Here is a 16,967-nt window from a genome sequence, read left to right as displayed (position 1 = left end):
TTCCTACCTGCAGATGCGTATTCATTAATTTCTCCGATGTCAACCTGTTTTTATGTCCTCAATATACTGTCTGTTTGTCCAAATTTCTAAGAAATTAAAGTAGCCCATAATTAAATTTATAAACCACTAATTAAATGGAAGTCTAATCATTTATAGCTCAATTTAACTGTAAGAAAATAAAAATTGAGGCTTACATTATTAGATTTTATAGATGTTTATCCATAATTACGTCCAGTACAATGTTGAAAATATGTGTAATTTAATATTACATATATTTAATCACTGATAATTAAATAACAGTCAGAAGAGCATAGATGTTTCATAAATTCTTTTATAAACATACATAAATAAGACAAAAAAGAAAACTTGGAAAAATTCATGATTTTTTTCCTTTATATAACGTTAATTAGTATTACTATTTATATTTAAAAATTATTGAGATTCAACGATTAAAATAATTTTATATATCATTTATCAACCTAAATTTATTTATTTCTTGTGTTTTACTTACTGTAAAATATAAAATTCATATATATTGTTTTCAATTCCAATTGCCTTAAACGAATAATAAGAATTGAATGGTTTATATATCGTTTTTTTCATCATTTTTATTAAAGATTGTAACAGTGGGATTTTGAGTCGTTTTTGATGAGTATTGAGCGGTCTCTCTCTCTTATTGATGGCCGTCTTGCGTACCAAATTTCTTCCCAGAATTGCTTATGAGCGCCCCTTAATCCCTCTCCGAGGTTTTAAAAGAGATGACAGTCTAGCGCTTGGGCAGAAGGAAAGTAGACTCGCTGTCTGTGACAAGGACGTGGTGTGTGAGTCAACTGTAGCCGAGGATTATCCGCCTACCAGATTCATAGAGAGATCTACAGACGGCTACAAGCATATACACGCGTACGCAGATATCTTGCAATTATCAACTACTGACAGCGACCTGGACCTGCAAGTCCACCACAGACTTTGAGGAAAAACTAAGAGAAACTCATCCGCTTCACTTTAAACAATGGAGGATTGGTCTGCTAACGGTGGATTATTGCACGATAATAAGAAAAAATAATGTAAGACGCACTTTTTCTAATAATTTCATTGGAGAATAGAAAGAGTTTAGTGAAAACGACATGTCGGTTAATGACGTTGTAATAATTCTGATAATCGTTTAATTTAGAATCTTTATTGTATCAAAGTATTGCGAATGGTGTAAGCGTGATCACGTAATTCATAACATAGTTAAATAAATTGAAAATTGATTGTAAGAACCAATTTAATTTGTTATTCCCATGATCTTGTTCCTGAGCTCTTAGTCGTTTGCCTGTTTACATATGCTCTACCGATATTTAAATGTCATGTTTGTGTTGGCCTTTAATTCAAGTTCGGCATAATATTTATGTTGTGTTATTATTATAAATAATTTTACAAGATTTTCAACTTTGTGACTGAATTTATTCTGTATCTACTCCGAATCTGCTCTGATTTTTCTCTGATTCAGTTACGATTTTGAAAAAAATCAGAGCAATATCAAGGCAAAATTAGAACTGATTCAAAACTGAAATTAGCTTTAATTTTGTTCTGAACCTGTTCTGATTTTTCAGATAGGGGCTCTGAAATTGTTGCTGAATCTGAGTATCAGCGTAATTTGATATTTAATCGTCAACAAAATTATATTACATCTATTGTATAGTTTGAATTTTCAATTTCATCGGTACTAGTTTTTATTTGTTTCTAGCATCAAACTGAATATTAATGCAAACAAGGAATGAACATGTGTAGCACGTTTGATTTAACACTAGTAGTTTACTTTAAGTGGAATGGTTTAAAAGATAAATTAACCGTTTAAAGCCATAATCGTCAAATCTGTAATTTCAATAATACGATACCAGTTATTGATTTCAGTCAGAGCTTTCAGCTTAAAATTCTTTTCAGTTTCATCCTCTAAATTAAAAGAAGGAAATGTTAAAACGATTAAAGAAATGAATCCAAAAATAAAATTAAAAAGTTCATTAATTCATGATGTTAATTATTTTATTTCCTACTAAATTGCATTATAGCAAATTCACTGCAAGCATGTATGCGCTTCGCTATCGACTTCGGAAATTAAATTTGTCATTTTTTACTACGAGAACATTTTGGTAATGATAGGAATTGAATTAATATTCACATAGTTATACAAGAAATTCAGATATCAAAAATAATGAAAACCATGAATATATTTATCCTTATAGTCAATATAGACGTATTTATTTTATCTGAATTCTTTGTTTACATACAACTGTTATTTATATAATATCCCAAAAAATCAAAATTAAGATTGAATGAGTTCTCAATTATTCAAATATATTTTCAGTTTCAAATATTTCTATTTTATGTAAATACACATTATGAAAAATTCAAAGTAGCACATCATTTATAAAAAATAACAAACTTACACCTTTTTCCACAAACGTAAAGGTGAAAATATCTAGACGTGTCATAAAAGATAATATCGATAGTATAACACTTGTTATCTGGGAGGAACCTTATCAGTTTGCTATTGATTCACAAAGTACCCAGGAAGATAAGAACTCGCCCAGTTTTTACTTGCATTGCACGCAGTTGGCTTCAAATTTTTGGCCCTGCTTCCACCAAAGTAAGAAAAAAATACGTAAAAATGCGAACAAAAAGCATTTTGTATTATTTGGCTGTTGGATTCCGTAAGTATTATACTATCAAATCAGTAATTATCAAGACTAGGTCTAGCTGCGTAAAACAAGTAACTTTTTAAACGAGCTGACTCACTTATCCGTATTTTTTCATTTGAGAAACCAGATATAATAAAAAACGTTTGATATTCTAATTTATAGTAGATGTAATATAAATGTGATTTTCCTAATGAATTTACATATATACACGTTATTTTATCAATTTTAAGACCTGAAAATATATTAGCCCATGTGACAACTGAAATATTTCTTCAGTAATAAACGATTATTAATAAAGATTTTTCATATTAATTAATAGCTACTTAATTGGCATAAAACTGAATGATCGACATAAAGTAACATTTACGGCTCGTAAATCTGATCAGAGATCAAATGTTCAAAATACAATATTACGCAAATGAGCGATTAATTAAATATCTTTGCGGTCGATATATAAATTATCCATTTACAGTTTATTTTCTTATTAAACATATTTTTTCCAGTTATTATGGGAATCTTTTTGGGAGAAGCCGAAGCAAGAAGAAAAATTTTACGTGGACGTAAAACTATAACAAGACGATATTACAGTAAGTTACGTTGATATTGTATTTCGCAAAGCGAACCTGTTCTTAAAAGTGAATTAGAACTATTTTTGTTTTCTTGAAGGAGCTCCAGCTCTCCCAGCATGGTCCATTGCCGTTCTAATTGGCCTGAGCATGTTAATAGTCGGAGCAGCCGCATATTTTGTGATGAAAAAATTATTGATTGACAGTATTGAAGTTAGCGAAGTGCCGTCATATCAACCAGCAATGCAAGATGAAGTTTGATGCATATTTAATACGTTTACTAAATAATTATAATCGTAAATAATCAACTTATTTTACTTTTGTAAATGATTTATTTTGTAAGAGTTTTGACTTAATTGATGACAAAATACAGACTTAATTAATTTATTATATATGTATAAATACAAATTAATGTATTATTTAAAAATTTCAATCATTTAAGATGTTCGTCATATAGACGAACGAGACATATTTTTTGAGTAATATTGACAATAATACCGCTATTATAGTATTTCATAATGTAATTTTAATTTGCCTCAAAAATATTATAGTTGTTAAAAATCAACTCATGTCAGTCAATTATAATGTGTCTAATGAAAAATCGCATGATCATAAAAGATCAATGAAGACAATTTTAGACACTATATTCACAATTTAAGAAAATAAATACAAGTAAATTGAATTAAAATTCTCTTCTGTGATACTTGTCTGGATCGAAGTATGAAGTTACCACTACACGGTTATTAAATTTACGTCCTGTCAGCGTCTGTTGTGCTTTCTGGCAATCGATTACACTGTTAAATTCAACAAATACCTAAAAAATTGAAAGCACGTTTATTTATATTTGCTCAATATAAAAATTCAATATTTCCAAAGTATAAAAAAAAACTCAGTCAAAGAGCTCACTAACTTTTCCACATCCAGGAACATCCACACCTTCAATAGGTCTGGGAATTTCGACTGATCGCACAACACCATATTTATTGCATTCTTCTTTGATATCCTCAAGAATATCTTCATATTCCTCTTCTTCCATCAATTCTTCCGGTGTGACCATATTCAGCAAGCACAAGACCTAAAAATGACAAGGATTGTAAATCGTGAATAGAAAACTAGTAGCACAAAGAGACTAAGACAAACCTCTGTAGCAGGCCCAGCGCTTCCAACCATGGACAGACCTGGTACTTGAATTTGGACTGGAGCTTGAGTGCCAATCATAGGATTCTTGGCGCCAACACTGGCTCTCTGTACAATGAGTTTCTTGTCGCCCAGCTGCATACCGTTGAGACCAGCGATCGCTTGGTCGGTCATAGACACATCAACATATTCGCAGAATGCATAACCTTTGGATAAGCCTGTCGCCGAGTCCTTCACCAGGTTAAATGCTCGTAATTGTCCGAAGCTCATCAGCAACTCCTTCACCTGTATTAATTCATTCGTGATCACATTATCAAATGAGGACTTTCTTTCTTGTTGTTTAGCTCTACATCGAGAGAAGTTTTAACAATGGTATTGATATTACAACTGAACGCGGAAGTTTACACTCCGCCGTTGTATATTCGCGTTACGCTTTAATACTTCAATGGAATGAAAGTTCATAGAAACGGAAAAGAAGTTCCGTGAAAAAAAGAGAAAAAAAGGGGCGCAGCTTTTCAACAAGCATGGCGACAGACTCTTCTCTCGATGTCTGCTTTATTTTATTATTTTGCACTGTAACAAGCCTCCTCAACAGACAAAACAGTAAAATATCGACGAATCAACGGCCTTCTTTTGGGTTTGACATTCTTTTTTTGCCTTCGCGCCCTGCATTTTTATACCAAACTTAATTCTTATGCCCGCGAGCTATTTTGACCATTTTGCACTCACCAGCCACTGAGAATACTTACAAGCCCGCATATTAACTTGGCCCTAAACTCTGAAAATTCTACAAGAGCGATAAGCGGCATCGAGACAATACTATTGGCAAAAAGTTTTCATGCCCTTATCGCGCTCATTATTTCGTACGCATTCAAAGATACACACATACACACGTTGCCCTCTTATGTATGCTTATCTAGCGACGAATAGATGGAAGGGCTGAAAAATTTACGGCGTGTGTTCTCATATTCTCTTATTCAGTCATCTCATACTTTAATGTCCACTTCCGTAAGATGAGAGAATTGAGTTCAGGTACTTGCCTCGAGGGACTGCGCAAGCCTCTCTCCAGGCAGTGTGCTTTATTGTCATGTTCAGTAGTAGTAGTGGTAGTAGTGGTAGAAGTAGTGGTAAGCAATTTTTGCTTTCGATCGGCGCGACCCTAAGCTAAGAAATGGGGAGAAAGGGAAGCACTGATTTATTTTCTCGTCGCGGAATTGTCTTTTCTTTTTTTATTTTACAAATGTACAATTGTAAAGATTATAATCTTGATGATCAGTTTTTCTTCGATATACACTTTCACTTGACAATTTTTACTGGAAAACGCGAATTTCTTTTTTATTTCCTAATCGTTTCATATTCGCGTGGCCCTGTAAAGCATGAATATCAAAGAAAGGCAGTCTCGAAGACGAAGCCTGAAAAGAAAGTGCCTGGAAAGAAAATTGCTGCAAAAAAGGGAAAAATTCACGCTGTCTCTCTTGGCATTCCTAGAAATCTGTTTCTTTTATATCTCTCATTCATTCTTTTGCGCTTTTGGGCTAAAAAACCTGAAAAAGACCGTCGAGTCCACCCATACCTAAATAAATAAAAAAAAGAACATCTTCGCCGTCTCGATCGTTCTCCAGCAGTAGGTACGATATCAGTCTAAAGCCTTGTGATAATTTATCCTTATATTGTTCATAAATGAGCAGAACAAGGACATGATTGTCGCACTGATCAAGACTGACTCCTACTTTTTGCCTGTAAACAAACCCACTTTCCCTCCCTTTCTTTTCTACGTTCTTCGAGCATTTCCATTTTTTCGAGCTAAGAAGTTAGAGATAGTAGATGAATTTTAGGGGAGGCCGACCAAGCTTCAACTTTAACATTACAGAATATTCATGAAATTTTGAAGAAAATTATGCTTACAATATTTTTCTATTGACAATCAAAGCTACATTCATTTATGCCATATCTATCAATTAAACAATAAATTTAATATTCGTAAATTTTCATTTTTTAAATAAACATTACCGTACGATATTCAATTTGAGTCAGATGTTTAGCGTTATACCATTGCAATGACTTTATTCTCTATTATATTCATTGCAATAGCACCTATTGATTTTACCAAGAAAAAAAACAATTGAAAACATATTGGTCTCCCCTTCATCTATCATGATTTGTCGTCAGTCGATTCCCCGATGTGCCTAAAAAAGGCTGCAAAAAAGAATGTATTCTCCACTGTTGATGCATCACATCATATACATGAGCTGTAACGTCTCTAAACTGATTTCATGGTGTATAACTTGTGAAAAATTTATAGCTATGATTTCCTAAACTTATTATTTGATAAATTAAAAACTTTCTTCAAAATATAACTGAATTATTTATAAGAGAACTAGTAACTGTATCTTTTATGGACCACAAAATGTAATATAAAATTGATACAATGCAGTTTTCAAAAGTAACTATTTAATGATTTTTGTTTTATAGATAAATAGAAATAGAATAGAAATTTCTTATAAAAAATTTAAAATATTACACTTTTTAATTATATAAAAATCTAACAATTTACTTTAAAAACAAATTTATGAATTAAAAACAGCACCATGTATTGCGGCTCTACCGACTATCTAACTGCATTTACGAATTTTTATAAATCGCGATCGCGAATTTTAAATGCAAAGGTTTGCGACATTCCTACGCTATTTCTAAAAATATCCTATTCGACGTTGAAACCTGTCGGAAACTCATACGTACCTCCATGAGCAAGAGACACCTTCATGAATGAAGAAACCAGCGAGCTAAATGATAGCTAAATACTTTGGGCTTTTTTTATCATGTATTTCATTTTTACTTATTGACTGGCACTGTTCAATCATTTTGGCAAGTCAATTTTCAATACTACCGCACTCCAATACCGTAAACGTAATTTCACTTATAATTGAAAATATTCAGCGAAATATACGTCGACAAATGGAAATTGGATTTGAAAAAGTGCGATAGATTGCTAAGATAGTGCGGTATAGTTTACGTACCTGTTCTTCATTCAAGTAGTTGGGTAAACCACCTATGAAGATCTTGTGTGGAGAATCTAAAAAAAAAAAAAAATTAGCAAACTGGTTTTCATTATACATTTGTACAGTAATTATAATAAAATAAGGAAGATTCTGTAATAGAAAATAATTTTCTCAATATTAGTAAATATACCTGGGACGTTCATGCTAGGATTGTCAGTCATTCCAGGCATGGGTTGATAATCATGAGGTCGCCTAATTTTCAAGCTTTGTCCTTTAAAGTTTATACCATCAAAAGCCATTGCTTGTGTTGTTTCATCTATGGAACGGAACTGTAAAAAAAATTCCATAATTATAAATTTGGTTATGCTGCAAGTGAAACATGTAATACTTGTTTTTTAATATTAAATTTGAAATTTTTACAAATGCATACCTCTAAGAACGCAAAATTCTTATCAAGATTAATTTGACACGCAAGAACAGGATTTCCAGCTGCCTGTGCTAAACCAGAAAGATGCATCTGTTGATTGAAGAACTCCATCATCTCCTCTTCTGTTACACCAAAAGGAATATTTCCAACATACAATCGCCGAGCCTGTCTTGTGATTGTGCTTCCAACAACTGGCACGGCAGCTTGTGGTGTATCAGCTACAATATTTGCTGGGATTTGCCCTGCAGCTTGCATGGCTTTATACTGAAATGTAAAAAATATTAATTAGATTGAATTATCATAAGATGATTATAAAGTAATTATATATGCAGAAGCAAAACTGCATACCTGTAAGGGTGTAATATGTTCAAATCCTGGTGGAGGTACATCCCAGTAAAGAGATGGCTTTCTCCTTCTTGAACTACGACCTTTCTTGTCTCTTGAAGAACTTCTTTTGCGATCTCTGGATCTTCTGTCTCTGCTTCTGGACCTTGAACGTTTCCTTCGCTCTCTACTTCTAGATCTATGCCTTCTATCTCTGTCTCTTTCTCCACGATCTCTTTCCCTATCTTTATCCCTATCTCCACCTCTATCCCTTTCTCTATCCTTGTCCCTGTCTCGGTCTCTGTCGCCTCGATCTCTCTCTCTGTCCCTCTCTTGACGCTCTCTCTCTGAAAGATGTCACCAATAATTATTTATATTGAACATATAATAAACATCAAAAATTTGAGATATGTATAATTGAGATGAAAAAATTATGCTTTTATACATGATTCCTTAACATAGCTATAAAATAAGCAAATACTTTTTAAGGTTATAGAAAATACAACTTAAGGAAATTGCTCTAGAATATTCGAATTTTTATTCAAGTAAAACTGTAGAGTTTATTTAGATTATCGAATAACGAGAAATAAATTTCAAGGTAAAAGGTAATAAGAAAGCGGTGTATAGCGGCCATTGTCGCAAAGTATTATAGACTCGTATCGAAAAATGCGAAATTGAAAAGGATGCATTTATATCAAATTACATAGAGATTACTTGCCTCCATTGAAATCTTCGCCCATCTTGGCCAAGGATAAATATATTTAAGATTAAATAGCAAAATGTATCACTTCTAATCAAACGAGATAATAAATAAGACTGCCGCTTCGTAGTTGGTACAAGAACGGCTATACATGTATACTAGTCGCACACAACTTCGTGCTTCTTACTTATACACTCGCAGAGTATGAACGTCAATAATTACAATACCACACAGTCACACACATAGCGACATAGAAAGCGCCATCATGGGATCAGAGTTGGCGGTGTTTTTCGCCGCTGATACCAACGGTGAGAACGAAAAAGAATAAAAGTCGCAATGTGACAACCTAACGGTGATGAAATTAAAAATTTAAGGTCTTTTCTAGTCCTTTTTCTTTTTTTTTGTTAGTTACATTTTAAAATGTGAACATGTCCGCTTAAATTTTGAAAATAATTAATTTCAAAACTTTTTCTGTCTCTACTTATCACTCGCACTTGTGAAGTATTTAAAATATGATTTTTTAAATTATATAAAAAAAAACTTATAATTTGGGGTGGCATTTGACTCAAGTAATTTATTTAACATATTACGTAATTACAATTAAGTTATCGCATTCAAAAGCTATTTTTGTGAAATATCTTCTAGACTACAATGTCATTTACAGTAAATAATCGTGGATCTAAAATCTGCCTATTGCGGAATCTTAGGCCCCAGTCACATATGTATACATACGCTTGCATACGAATGCGCACGAATCATACGATTCCAGTGCAATCACTAGATATTCGTAGTTCTAGTTACAATACTAACAGTCACAACAGATGATTAAATGTTGCTAACTAAGCAAACAAAATACAGTTTGTTAACCTCAAAATTGTTTTACCGAAATAACTAATAATTACTAATAAAAAATAACATAATTGACTGAAGTTTAAAAAAAATTTGTTGTTCATCGTAAATCAAACTATAAATTAAGTAAGTAATCAATGTGATAATAATACATTCATATTCATTTATGCAATGTGTAGGTCATAACATTTTTCTGTGTAATAGATACATGGCAGAGAATATTAATTTGTTAATCAATTTAGAAGTTCAAGTAGTTGAAATAGGAATGTAATACATAGAATTAGTTGAGCAAATGATTACGAGAAAAAAAAGATTCAAAAGATGGTGGAGTAAGTCAGTTAGCGATATTTAATCACCTGTTGCGACTGTTGGTATTAATAACTAGAACTACGAATTTCTAGTGATTGCACTGGAATCGTGTGATTGGTGCGCATTCGTAATTTGTACGCAAGCGTACATACAACCTATGGGACCGGGGCCTAAACAAGTTCATTTTTACTGCAGACATCAACTTGATGATAAATAAACATTGCAAACACGATTTGTTATTAATTTACAATAATTGAATTTTTTAGTTCAATTTTGGATCAAAGAATATTCCTTGTAGATTAAATTGTACACATTACCAGCAAAAGCATCCTTTGCAGTTTTCTATATCTGAACTAAGCTACGAATTAAAATTGCAACCTCCGTTGCTGACAGACATCGACGTGCACATAACGTCAGTTCGTTCAAAAAATGGTACACTGTTGCCAGATCGTTACTGAACAGTTTGCTAAAATTCATTTCCGAAAACACCCCATGTAATAATTTAATATATATTTACCCAATATGGCGTCATTTGCTAGCGGTGCATTAGGCTTGCGGCGAAAAAATAAAAATAATTAATAACTAATTATTTAAATGAGATATTATCGTTTCAAGTGTGTTATTTTTATTGGAAAGTAAGTTGCAAACAAGTGGATGTAATTAAAAATTTGTCGAAGCTATTTGTGGCGAGATGTCGGTTTTTATCAGCATGGAGCAGTTTTTATTTATTTACAATTAAACGCAACGATTGAAAAATTTTTGGATTGGAATTGAAATATCTACATAAAATTCTACATTTAGGTATTTTTTATTGCAGTTGCAAATAGGTCATCTGCTTACATCACGATAGTGAAATAAACGAACAATTTGTGATAACCACAAGTGTACAAGATAAGCAATACTGTACTAATGTACAGGAAAATTATAATGTTTATACATTTTGGAGGTTGCTATAATATTCACGATATATCAAATTTTTACATTGAAATGAAATAAATAAATTAAACAGTTTTATGTCTATTATCAGTTATTATATTGGTAAAACAAAATTCCAAGGATTGATAAGAAAAAGAACAATTATTTCGATTGATAAATACATAAAATGATCTAAGACATAATGAAGATGAGCCTCATACCATACATATTTTTCTTTGTTTTATTTGAACTCTTACTTGAAATATGGGCAGCAACCCATTGGGTTGTCACTGAAAATGTGAGAATTCAGTCAATGGTGAGTAATTTTGTATACATCTTTTTATATCAAGTAAAAATTTTGTTTTCTTTAATATTAATCTAGAAAATAAATAGAAGTATCCATGCTAAAATGTTAAATATTGAGTAATAAGTGACAAATCAGTTTTCTATGGTGTTTTATTAAAATAAAATTTTGTTGCACTTATATATCTTAGTATATTAAAATTTTATTTTCTTTATTTTATTTCAATCTTTTATTTCAGCCTGATTCAATTTTTCAAATGCGTCGACCAAATGATTTACTTTCATTTTTGGAGCAAGGCAATCGACTAGATTCTGTGAATAAATTGTTTGAAAGCATTAAAACAAGAAAGACTCTAATAGATAATCAATTTGTGGGCCTACATTCTGCATCTGACATTGAAAATGGTTTGCATATGACTGACATTGACTGCCTATCTAGGGAACAATACAATGTGGGATTAGATTTTGATCAAACTGTAGTTATCAATGGAAATACAAGAGACGGAATAACGTAAGTTTGGTCAGTGCTTAATCTTATTTTATTCTGTTGCTTAAAAAGTTATTCAAATATCAATCTAAATTTGACAGAGATAAAGATTTTGGTTTTGATGATATACCAATGGATGATGGAATAAGAATACCAGACTGTAGAAAAACATTTCCATTAGACTTTAGTATGCATACTTTTGAACATCTCACAGTAAGTTATTTTTATAAATCTTTCAATTTTTCAATTTGAATTTACTCATTGTGGTAACAATTGCCAGGCTATGCAGAATAGAAAAAAATTGAAACAGGCACAAGAAAAAAATTTGATAAAATTTACTCCTCTAAATCTTGATTTGAATTCACTTGGTCATAATTTAGCTTATAAGCTGCATCAAAACAGTACATCTTGGTTACATTTGAACTTAGCTAGTATTTATTGGAGAATTAAAGGTGTTACTTATAATGCACTTGAATGCGCACGAAGAGCGATTGTCAAAGCACCAAGGTAATTATAAATAATGGTCAGATAAATATTGTAAAAATGTAATTGATAATTAACAATTAAAATTTGCTTGATAAAATTTTCTAGACGCTATCGCGATATACCGCTTTTAACAACTGGAGGAATTCTGTATGCTGCTAACCAATCAGCAGATGCAGCAATAATTTTGCAAACTGCAATTGAATATGCACCAACTGTAAGCTTACATCATTTCGCTTTAGCGAACGTGTATGCACATTTAGGACAATATAATAAGTCAGTTAAGTACTACGACAACGTTCTAAGATTAGATCCTAGTATGAATATAGCGCGAAGCGCGAAACACAATATCCTTTGTAATTTGAAATTAGAGAGTTCTTTGAGTGCTTTGCACCAGTAAGTATACACAATAGGAATTACGTTTATTCAATTTGTTAAATTAAAATATTATATACATATGCACATTTTTCCAGACAATTACTTGATATTTTAACGGAACTTCGTACCTATCACAATGAACAAACGGAATTATTAAGTTTTCAAGAAAAAATGCTATGGGATGATATAAAGCAAATGCCATTTTTGACATCTCAAAATGGAATTCATGATGAAAGTTTGAACTCACTGTTAAATAGCCGTGGTCAGTCTTGTATGCAAAGAGGAGAAGATGAGTCAGTACTATCCTGTGATATAACATCTGAAAGACAAATGTTAGCTCAAAAGTTACAAATAGATTTTGGAGTTAGTTTACAAGTATTGAAAAATGTTGAAAATCAAGCAAAAGAAATTAGAGAGCGAATGACAAAAACAAAAATTACAACTGGTATGAAAAGAACTTTTATAGTGAAATATTTTAAAGTCTATCGTAGTCTTTACATTTTCTTTTATTTACAGAAAATTTAGATCATTTAAGTCAAACGCCTGATTATTCAAAATTTTCGTCAGTTTTTATGGAACCTACTGGTAGGCCGAAATATCATAATTTAGAAATAAAACCCTCCAATGAAAACTTTGAAAAGCCTGACTGGCCTACAGAATCTTTCTGTGAAAGCTTAATACCTTTTGTTCTTGATGTGAAACAGTATGTGCCAGTGTACTTACCACCTGAAAATAAAGGCTATGTGTTAGTATTATTATTTCATCAAATTAAACAAATCTTTTTATCCCTTCAATAGTTATTATAACATTATATTAAACTGACATATATCTTCTTTGCTATCTAAATGACATACGTTTATGAAGAACATAATCTAATTTCAAAATGATTATACAAGGTAGTAAAACGGTTAATGGAACAAGATGCTGACTTCAAATAACAAAATAGAAGACGACACATCCAAATGTAACTTCTACAATATTTGAAGATATTATTTCATTACTTAGATAATTTAAAGTGATATAATTTCTTAATTATTGAATGTAGCATTTCATTTCATGAAGTAGATAAAATTTTAATTCTTCTAAATCCCCACAATGAAAAGGACAAAAGTCGAAATAGCACCGTTACTTCTCCTCTTTCCAAGAAACTTTTGCTATATGAACAATTCTCATATTATTCTTATAATATTTAATGTAATAAACTACTTAAGTTAAACACGAATATGACTAGAAATTGTTCCATTGATGTGATACGTATTTATTAATTATATGTATTACTATTTATTTCAGAACTTATCTATTTGTCAGTGAACTGATTGGCATTGAACCTGACAAAGAACATCCAGTGCCATGGTATCCACCAGTTTGTCAAGTGCAAAAGATTTTCAATCGAAAGTATATTCCACCTGAATTGGTGAAAGCTACCACAGGTTATAATTTACCTGATTCTAGTCTCACTCCACTTCTGACAGCGTTAGTCGAAAATCGAGTCGAAGATGCTGAGATCTCAGAAATTGGGCAACGGATCTTGACGGCAACAAATTCCGTAAGTTATTGAAATTTATACGGTAGCATTTATTCATTGTGATTAAACAATTTTCAATAAGAAAATAATAATTAATTTCTAGTCTATAAAAAATTTTAAGTTTCTTTTAATAATCTTATTGTCAATTAAGAATTTTACATAAATACAAGTTGAATCCAATTGTATATTTATCCGTAGAAAGTTGCAGCCCCGTGGGTATTGTCGATGCTAGCATCGTTGCATTGGCGTGTCATCGGGAAACCTCGCAATGCACTAGACTGTCTTCAGCTTGCTCTCGATACCGTGCCTAACAAATTTAGAGACGTCCCTCTTATCAGCATTGCCTCAATTAGTCACAAATTTAGCCTCGTCGATAATGCACTCTCAGTTACCGAGGAAGCATTCAAGATTAATTCTGTTGAAGTGAGTCTCGATTATATAATTCGCGAAATAAGTTGTAAATTAAGCTGCTTGTAATATAATATATATATATTTTTGTTTTTTTCAGCCAATGACGAATTTTTTGTATGGTACACTACTACATATCAAAGGAAATTATTCTGGCGCGATTCATCACTTGAAGCAAACACTTCGAGTAGAACCCCACGCTATGGATGGTCGAGCTATCACTATGTTACAAACAATTGCTTGTCAAGAAAGATTTAGCACAACTCGACCAGGTCAATATACCAACTTTTTCTGACCAATGCATCTTTTCTTTGGATAAAAATCGCTCAAATGTAAAATATATCCTTATCAACTCATTATTTTATTTTATAATGTACAACAACTAGTGCTTTTTTCTGTAAGATGTGATAGACTTAATTTATTTTACTTATTTGTATTTATATTTATTTATACTCGTTATATACGAATATGCCAAATGAGTGAGATCTTATGTTATAGAAATTTCTTTGCACATTTATTGTGTGCACATTGTTTAAGTTTTCATCTTTTTCCCGATGTACCAGTTGAGTTTCGACAGTTTTAATTTGTCATAAAAAGTTTTGTTATGATAGTTTTTGTATAAAAAGCACATCAATATTCTTATGAATGTTATAGGATCAGATATCAGTGATACCACAACATGGTGTATTGGGATCACAAGTTTACCTGAGAAATTAAATAATTATTATTCGAGTGAGGATGAAAGTATAATGTGTGACAGTGATGGTAAAAATTGCAAGCGCGTTCAATGTTTTGCAGTGAATTCCGAAAATGACTTATTAGCTGGCGTCTGATTGAATTTTTAATGTAACAATTTGTTAACCATTGCGTTTTATATCCGGTCATAGCTTTAAAATGTGACTTAAGAATTGCGATCTTATAGAATTAGAGACATACGTTTATAGAAATATAAATATTTTATATGATAATTTCGTGAAGAAAAGCATTGTGTAATTACTTTTATTAATCTTTATATTACTGATTTTTTAATAAGTTCTCTTAAAAAACGTCTACTCTTTGTGTTGATACATCAATCATGTTTAATTAAATATAATTATATTTTATAATATTATAAAAAAATTATACGTATATTCAAATGATGTCCAACTTTCATTTGGTGTAATTAGTTCATATATAAATATAACTAAAATACGTATATTATTTATTTCTAAAAAAAATATTGTTAATTAGTCTTTAAATGTACACCATATTTATGAAAATCTAACAAACAAAATTTTTTACCGAAAAAAGTATAAAACGCCTTTAAATATATATTTTGATCATAATTCAACGTGTTTTAATGATGATCGGTGTTATTTATGATTGTTTATTTGAATGATGTTACTGGTTGTACATCATGAAGTAGTGAAAGGTTTATTATTTTGTTTAGACACTTGTACACCTTGAACATTTACAAAATGTTTTTGTATACAATGGACTTTACAATAAGAAAAATATTAAAAATAAATCAAACGATTGCAATTTGTACTTTTTTTTTTATGTATATAATATTAATATTGTCTTGATTCCCTTATAATTTCTTAAATAATAAAATTTGTAATAATGGAAGAAAGGGGAAATAGTACAAGATGGAAATTCACTTGAATATTAATTTTATTCAACAATGTTTCGTCAGCAAATTTGCCGACCTCTTCAGGCTGATGTTTTCCGTAGTCGATTCTTGTAAACTAAAATAAGTAGCTCGTAGACAGTCAAAATTCAAAACAAAAGCGTTTTAGCTTACAAGAATTGACTACGGGAGACATCAGCCTGAAGAGGTCGTCGGCAAATTTGCTGACAAAACGTTGCTGAATAAAATTAAAAATCAAGTGAATTTCCAACTTGCACTATTTTCCCTTCCTTCCATTATTATAAGTTTTATTATTAATATAATAGTTGACTATCATACTTTATTCAGAAAAATTTCAGAAAAATACGAATTTATAAACAACTCGACATGAATTTATTTCTATTTATTTTGCTTCTTCGTGGCGATAAAAAAGTAACAAAAATGTTTCATCTTTATTTTTTATGTAATAGATGATAGACTCATTCAATTACCCAATTAAAATCAATATCTTTTAGTATTTTAACTAATAATAATCGCATTTTCTGATACTTGCTACACAAGTAAAATATCGTGTAAATATACGCTATTCGCCGTATCACTTTAAATTATCAGGTATTAGATTGATAAATAAGACATTATTATCAGTAATCACTAATCCTTTGTTGTAAAAAACAGTGAATGACAAATAAAAAATATCGGGGCTAATTAAATTAAACAAAAAAATGTATAAACAAAACAAAAAATAAATATTCAACTATGCAGAGCAATTTTACTGAAATATAGTATTAATCAAAATAATAAACGTATTATTTACTCTCATTTTAATTATTGTGCATAAACATTTTGCTATAGTTAATCTAAAGTTTT

The 16,967-nt window shown here is 31.0% G+C and overlaps 3 protein-coding genes across 7 annotated transcripts; 2 read left to right on the top strand and 1 right to left on the bottom strand.

The window, feature by feature from the left end:
• Positions 1 to 2,545: 2,545 nt before the first annotated feature.
• LOC131663765 (uncharacterized) lies at positions 2,546 to 3,648 on the top strand. Its single transcript, XM_058934378.1, has 3 exons — positions 2,546 to 2,693; positions 3,185 to 3,268; positions 3,348 to 3,648. The coding sequence occupies exons 1-3, from the start codon at positions 2,651 to 2,653 to the stop codon at positions 3,506 to 3,508; spliced, it is 288 nt and encodes a 95-aa protein (XP_058790361.1). The 5' UTR covers positions 2,546 to 2,650; the 3' UTR covers positions 3,509 to 3,648.
• A 280-nt stretch (positions 3,649 to 3,928) lies between these two features.
• Positions 3,929 to 9,025, bottom strand: LOC131663764 (splicing factor U2AF 50 kDa subunit). The gene is made up of 8 exons (XM_058934376.1): positions 8,853 to 9,025; positions 8,159 to 8,481; positions 7,814 to 8,074; positions 7,574 to 7,712; positions 7,402 to 7,457; positions 4,388 to 4,669; positions 4,158 to 4,322; positions 3,929 to 4,061 (listed from the first exon to the last, which is right to left on the bottom strand). Exons 1-8 carry the CDS (start codon positions 8,872 to 8,874, stop codon positions 3,930 to 3,932), a joined length of 1,380 nt encoding a protein of 459 aa, XP_058790359.1. The 5' UTR covers positions 8,875 to 9,025; the 3' UTR covers position 3,929.
• Positions 9,026 to 9,644: 619 nt separating this feature from the next.
• LOC131663695 (tetratricopeptide repeat protein 17) lies at positions 9,645 to 15,968 on the top strand. Of its 5 annotated transcripts, none has more exons than XM_058934245.1 (12): positions 9,645 to 9,809; positions 10,810 to 11,223; positions 11,450 to 11,721; positions 11,799 to 11,910; positions 11,978 to 12,204; positions 12,289 to 12,576; positions 12,654 to 13,003; positions 13,075 to 13,303; positions 13,849 to 14,104; positions 14,282 to 14,506; positions 14,592 to 14,763; positions 15,146 to 15,968. In XM_058934245.1, the coding sequence occupies exons 2-12, from the start codon at positions 11,110 to 11,112 to the stop codon at positions 15,322 to 15,324; spliced, it is 2,424 nt and encodes an 807-aa protein (XP_058790228.1). In that variant the 5' UTR covers positions 9,645 to 9,809; positions 10,810 to 11,109; the 3' UTR covers positions 15,325 to 15,968. The 5 variants fall into 5 exon arrangements, with proteins under 5 accessions (XP_058790228.1, XP_058790227.1, XP_058790226.1 ...); XM_058934244.1 differs by lacking the exon at positions 9,645 to 9,809 and adding an exon at positions 10,376 to 10,627; XM_058934243.1 differs by lacking the exon at positions 9,645 to 9,809 and having other exon boundaries at positions 10,376 to 10,938; positions 11,020 to 11,223.
• Positions 15,969 to 16,967: the final 999 nt, after the last annotated feature.

This window comes from Phymastichus coffea, unplaced genomic scaffold (assembly GCF_024137745.1).
Source record: "Phymastichus coffea isolate CEN01 unplaced genomic scaffold, Cenicafe_Pcof_1.1 PCOF00038, whole genome shotgun sequence".
Taxonomy (NCBI): domain Eukaryota; kingdom Metazoa; phylum Arthropoda; class Insecta; order Hymenoptera; family Eulophidae; genus Phymastichus; species Phymastichus coffea.
This window is presented reverse-complemented; position numbering and strand designations above follow the sequence as displayed.

Coding starts and splice junctions, on each gene's coding strand:
- LOC131663765 (XM_058934378.1), top strand. CDS start 2,651: ATGCGAACAAAAAGCATTTTGTATTATTTGGCTGTTGGATTCC. Junction 2,694..3,184: donor TTATTTGGCTGTTGGATTCC/GTAAGTATTATA, acceptor TATTTTTTCCAG/TTATTATGGGAATCTTTTTG. Junction 3,269..3,347: donor TATAACAAGACGATATTACA/GTAAGTTACGTT, acceptor GTTTTCTTGAAG/GAGCTCCAGCTCTCCCAGCA.
- LOC131663764 (XM_058934376.1), bottom strand. CDS start 8,874: ATGGGCGAAGATTTCAATGGAG. Junction 8,482..8,852: donor GGGCGAAGATTTCAATGGAG/GCAAGTAATCTC, acceptor GACATCTTTCAG/AGAGAGAGCGTCAAGAGAGG. Junction 7,458..7,573: donor TCCTAGCATGAACGTCCCAG/GTATATTTACTA, acceptor TTTTTTTTTTAG/ATTCTCCACACAAGATCTTC.
- LOC131663695 (XM_058934245.1), top strand. CDS start 11,110: ATGAAGATGAGCCTCATACCATACATATTTTTCTTTGTTTTATTTGAA. Junction 11,224..11,449: donor ATGTGAGAATTCAGTCAATG/GTGAGTAATTTT, acceptor CTTTTATTTCAG/CCTGATTCAATTTTTCAAAT. Junction 13,004..13,074: donor AAAAACAAAAATTACAACTG/GTATGAAAAGAA, acceptor TTTTATTTACAG/AAAATTTAGATCATTTAAGT.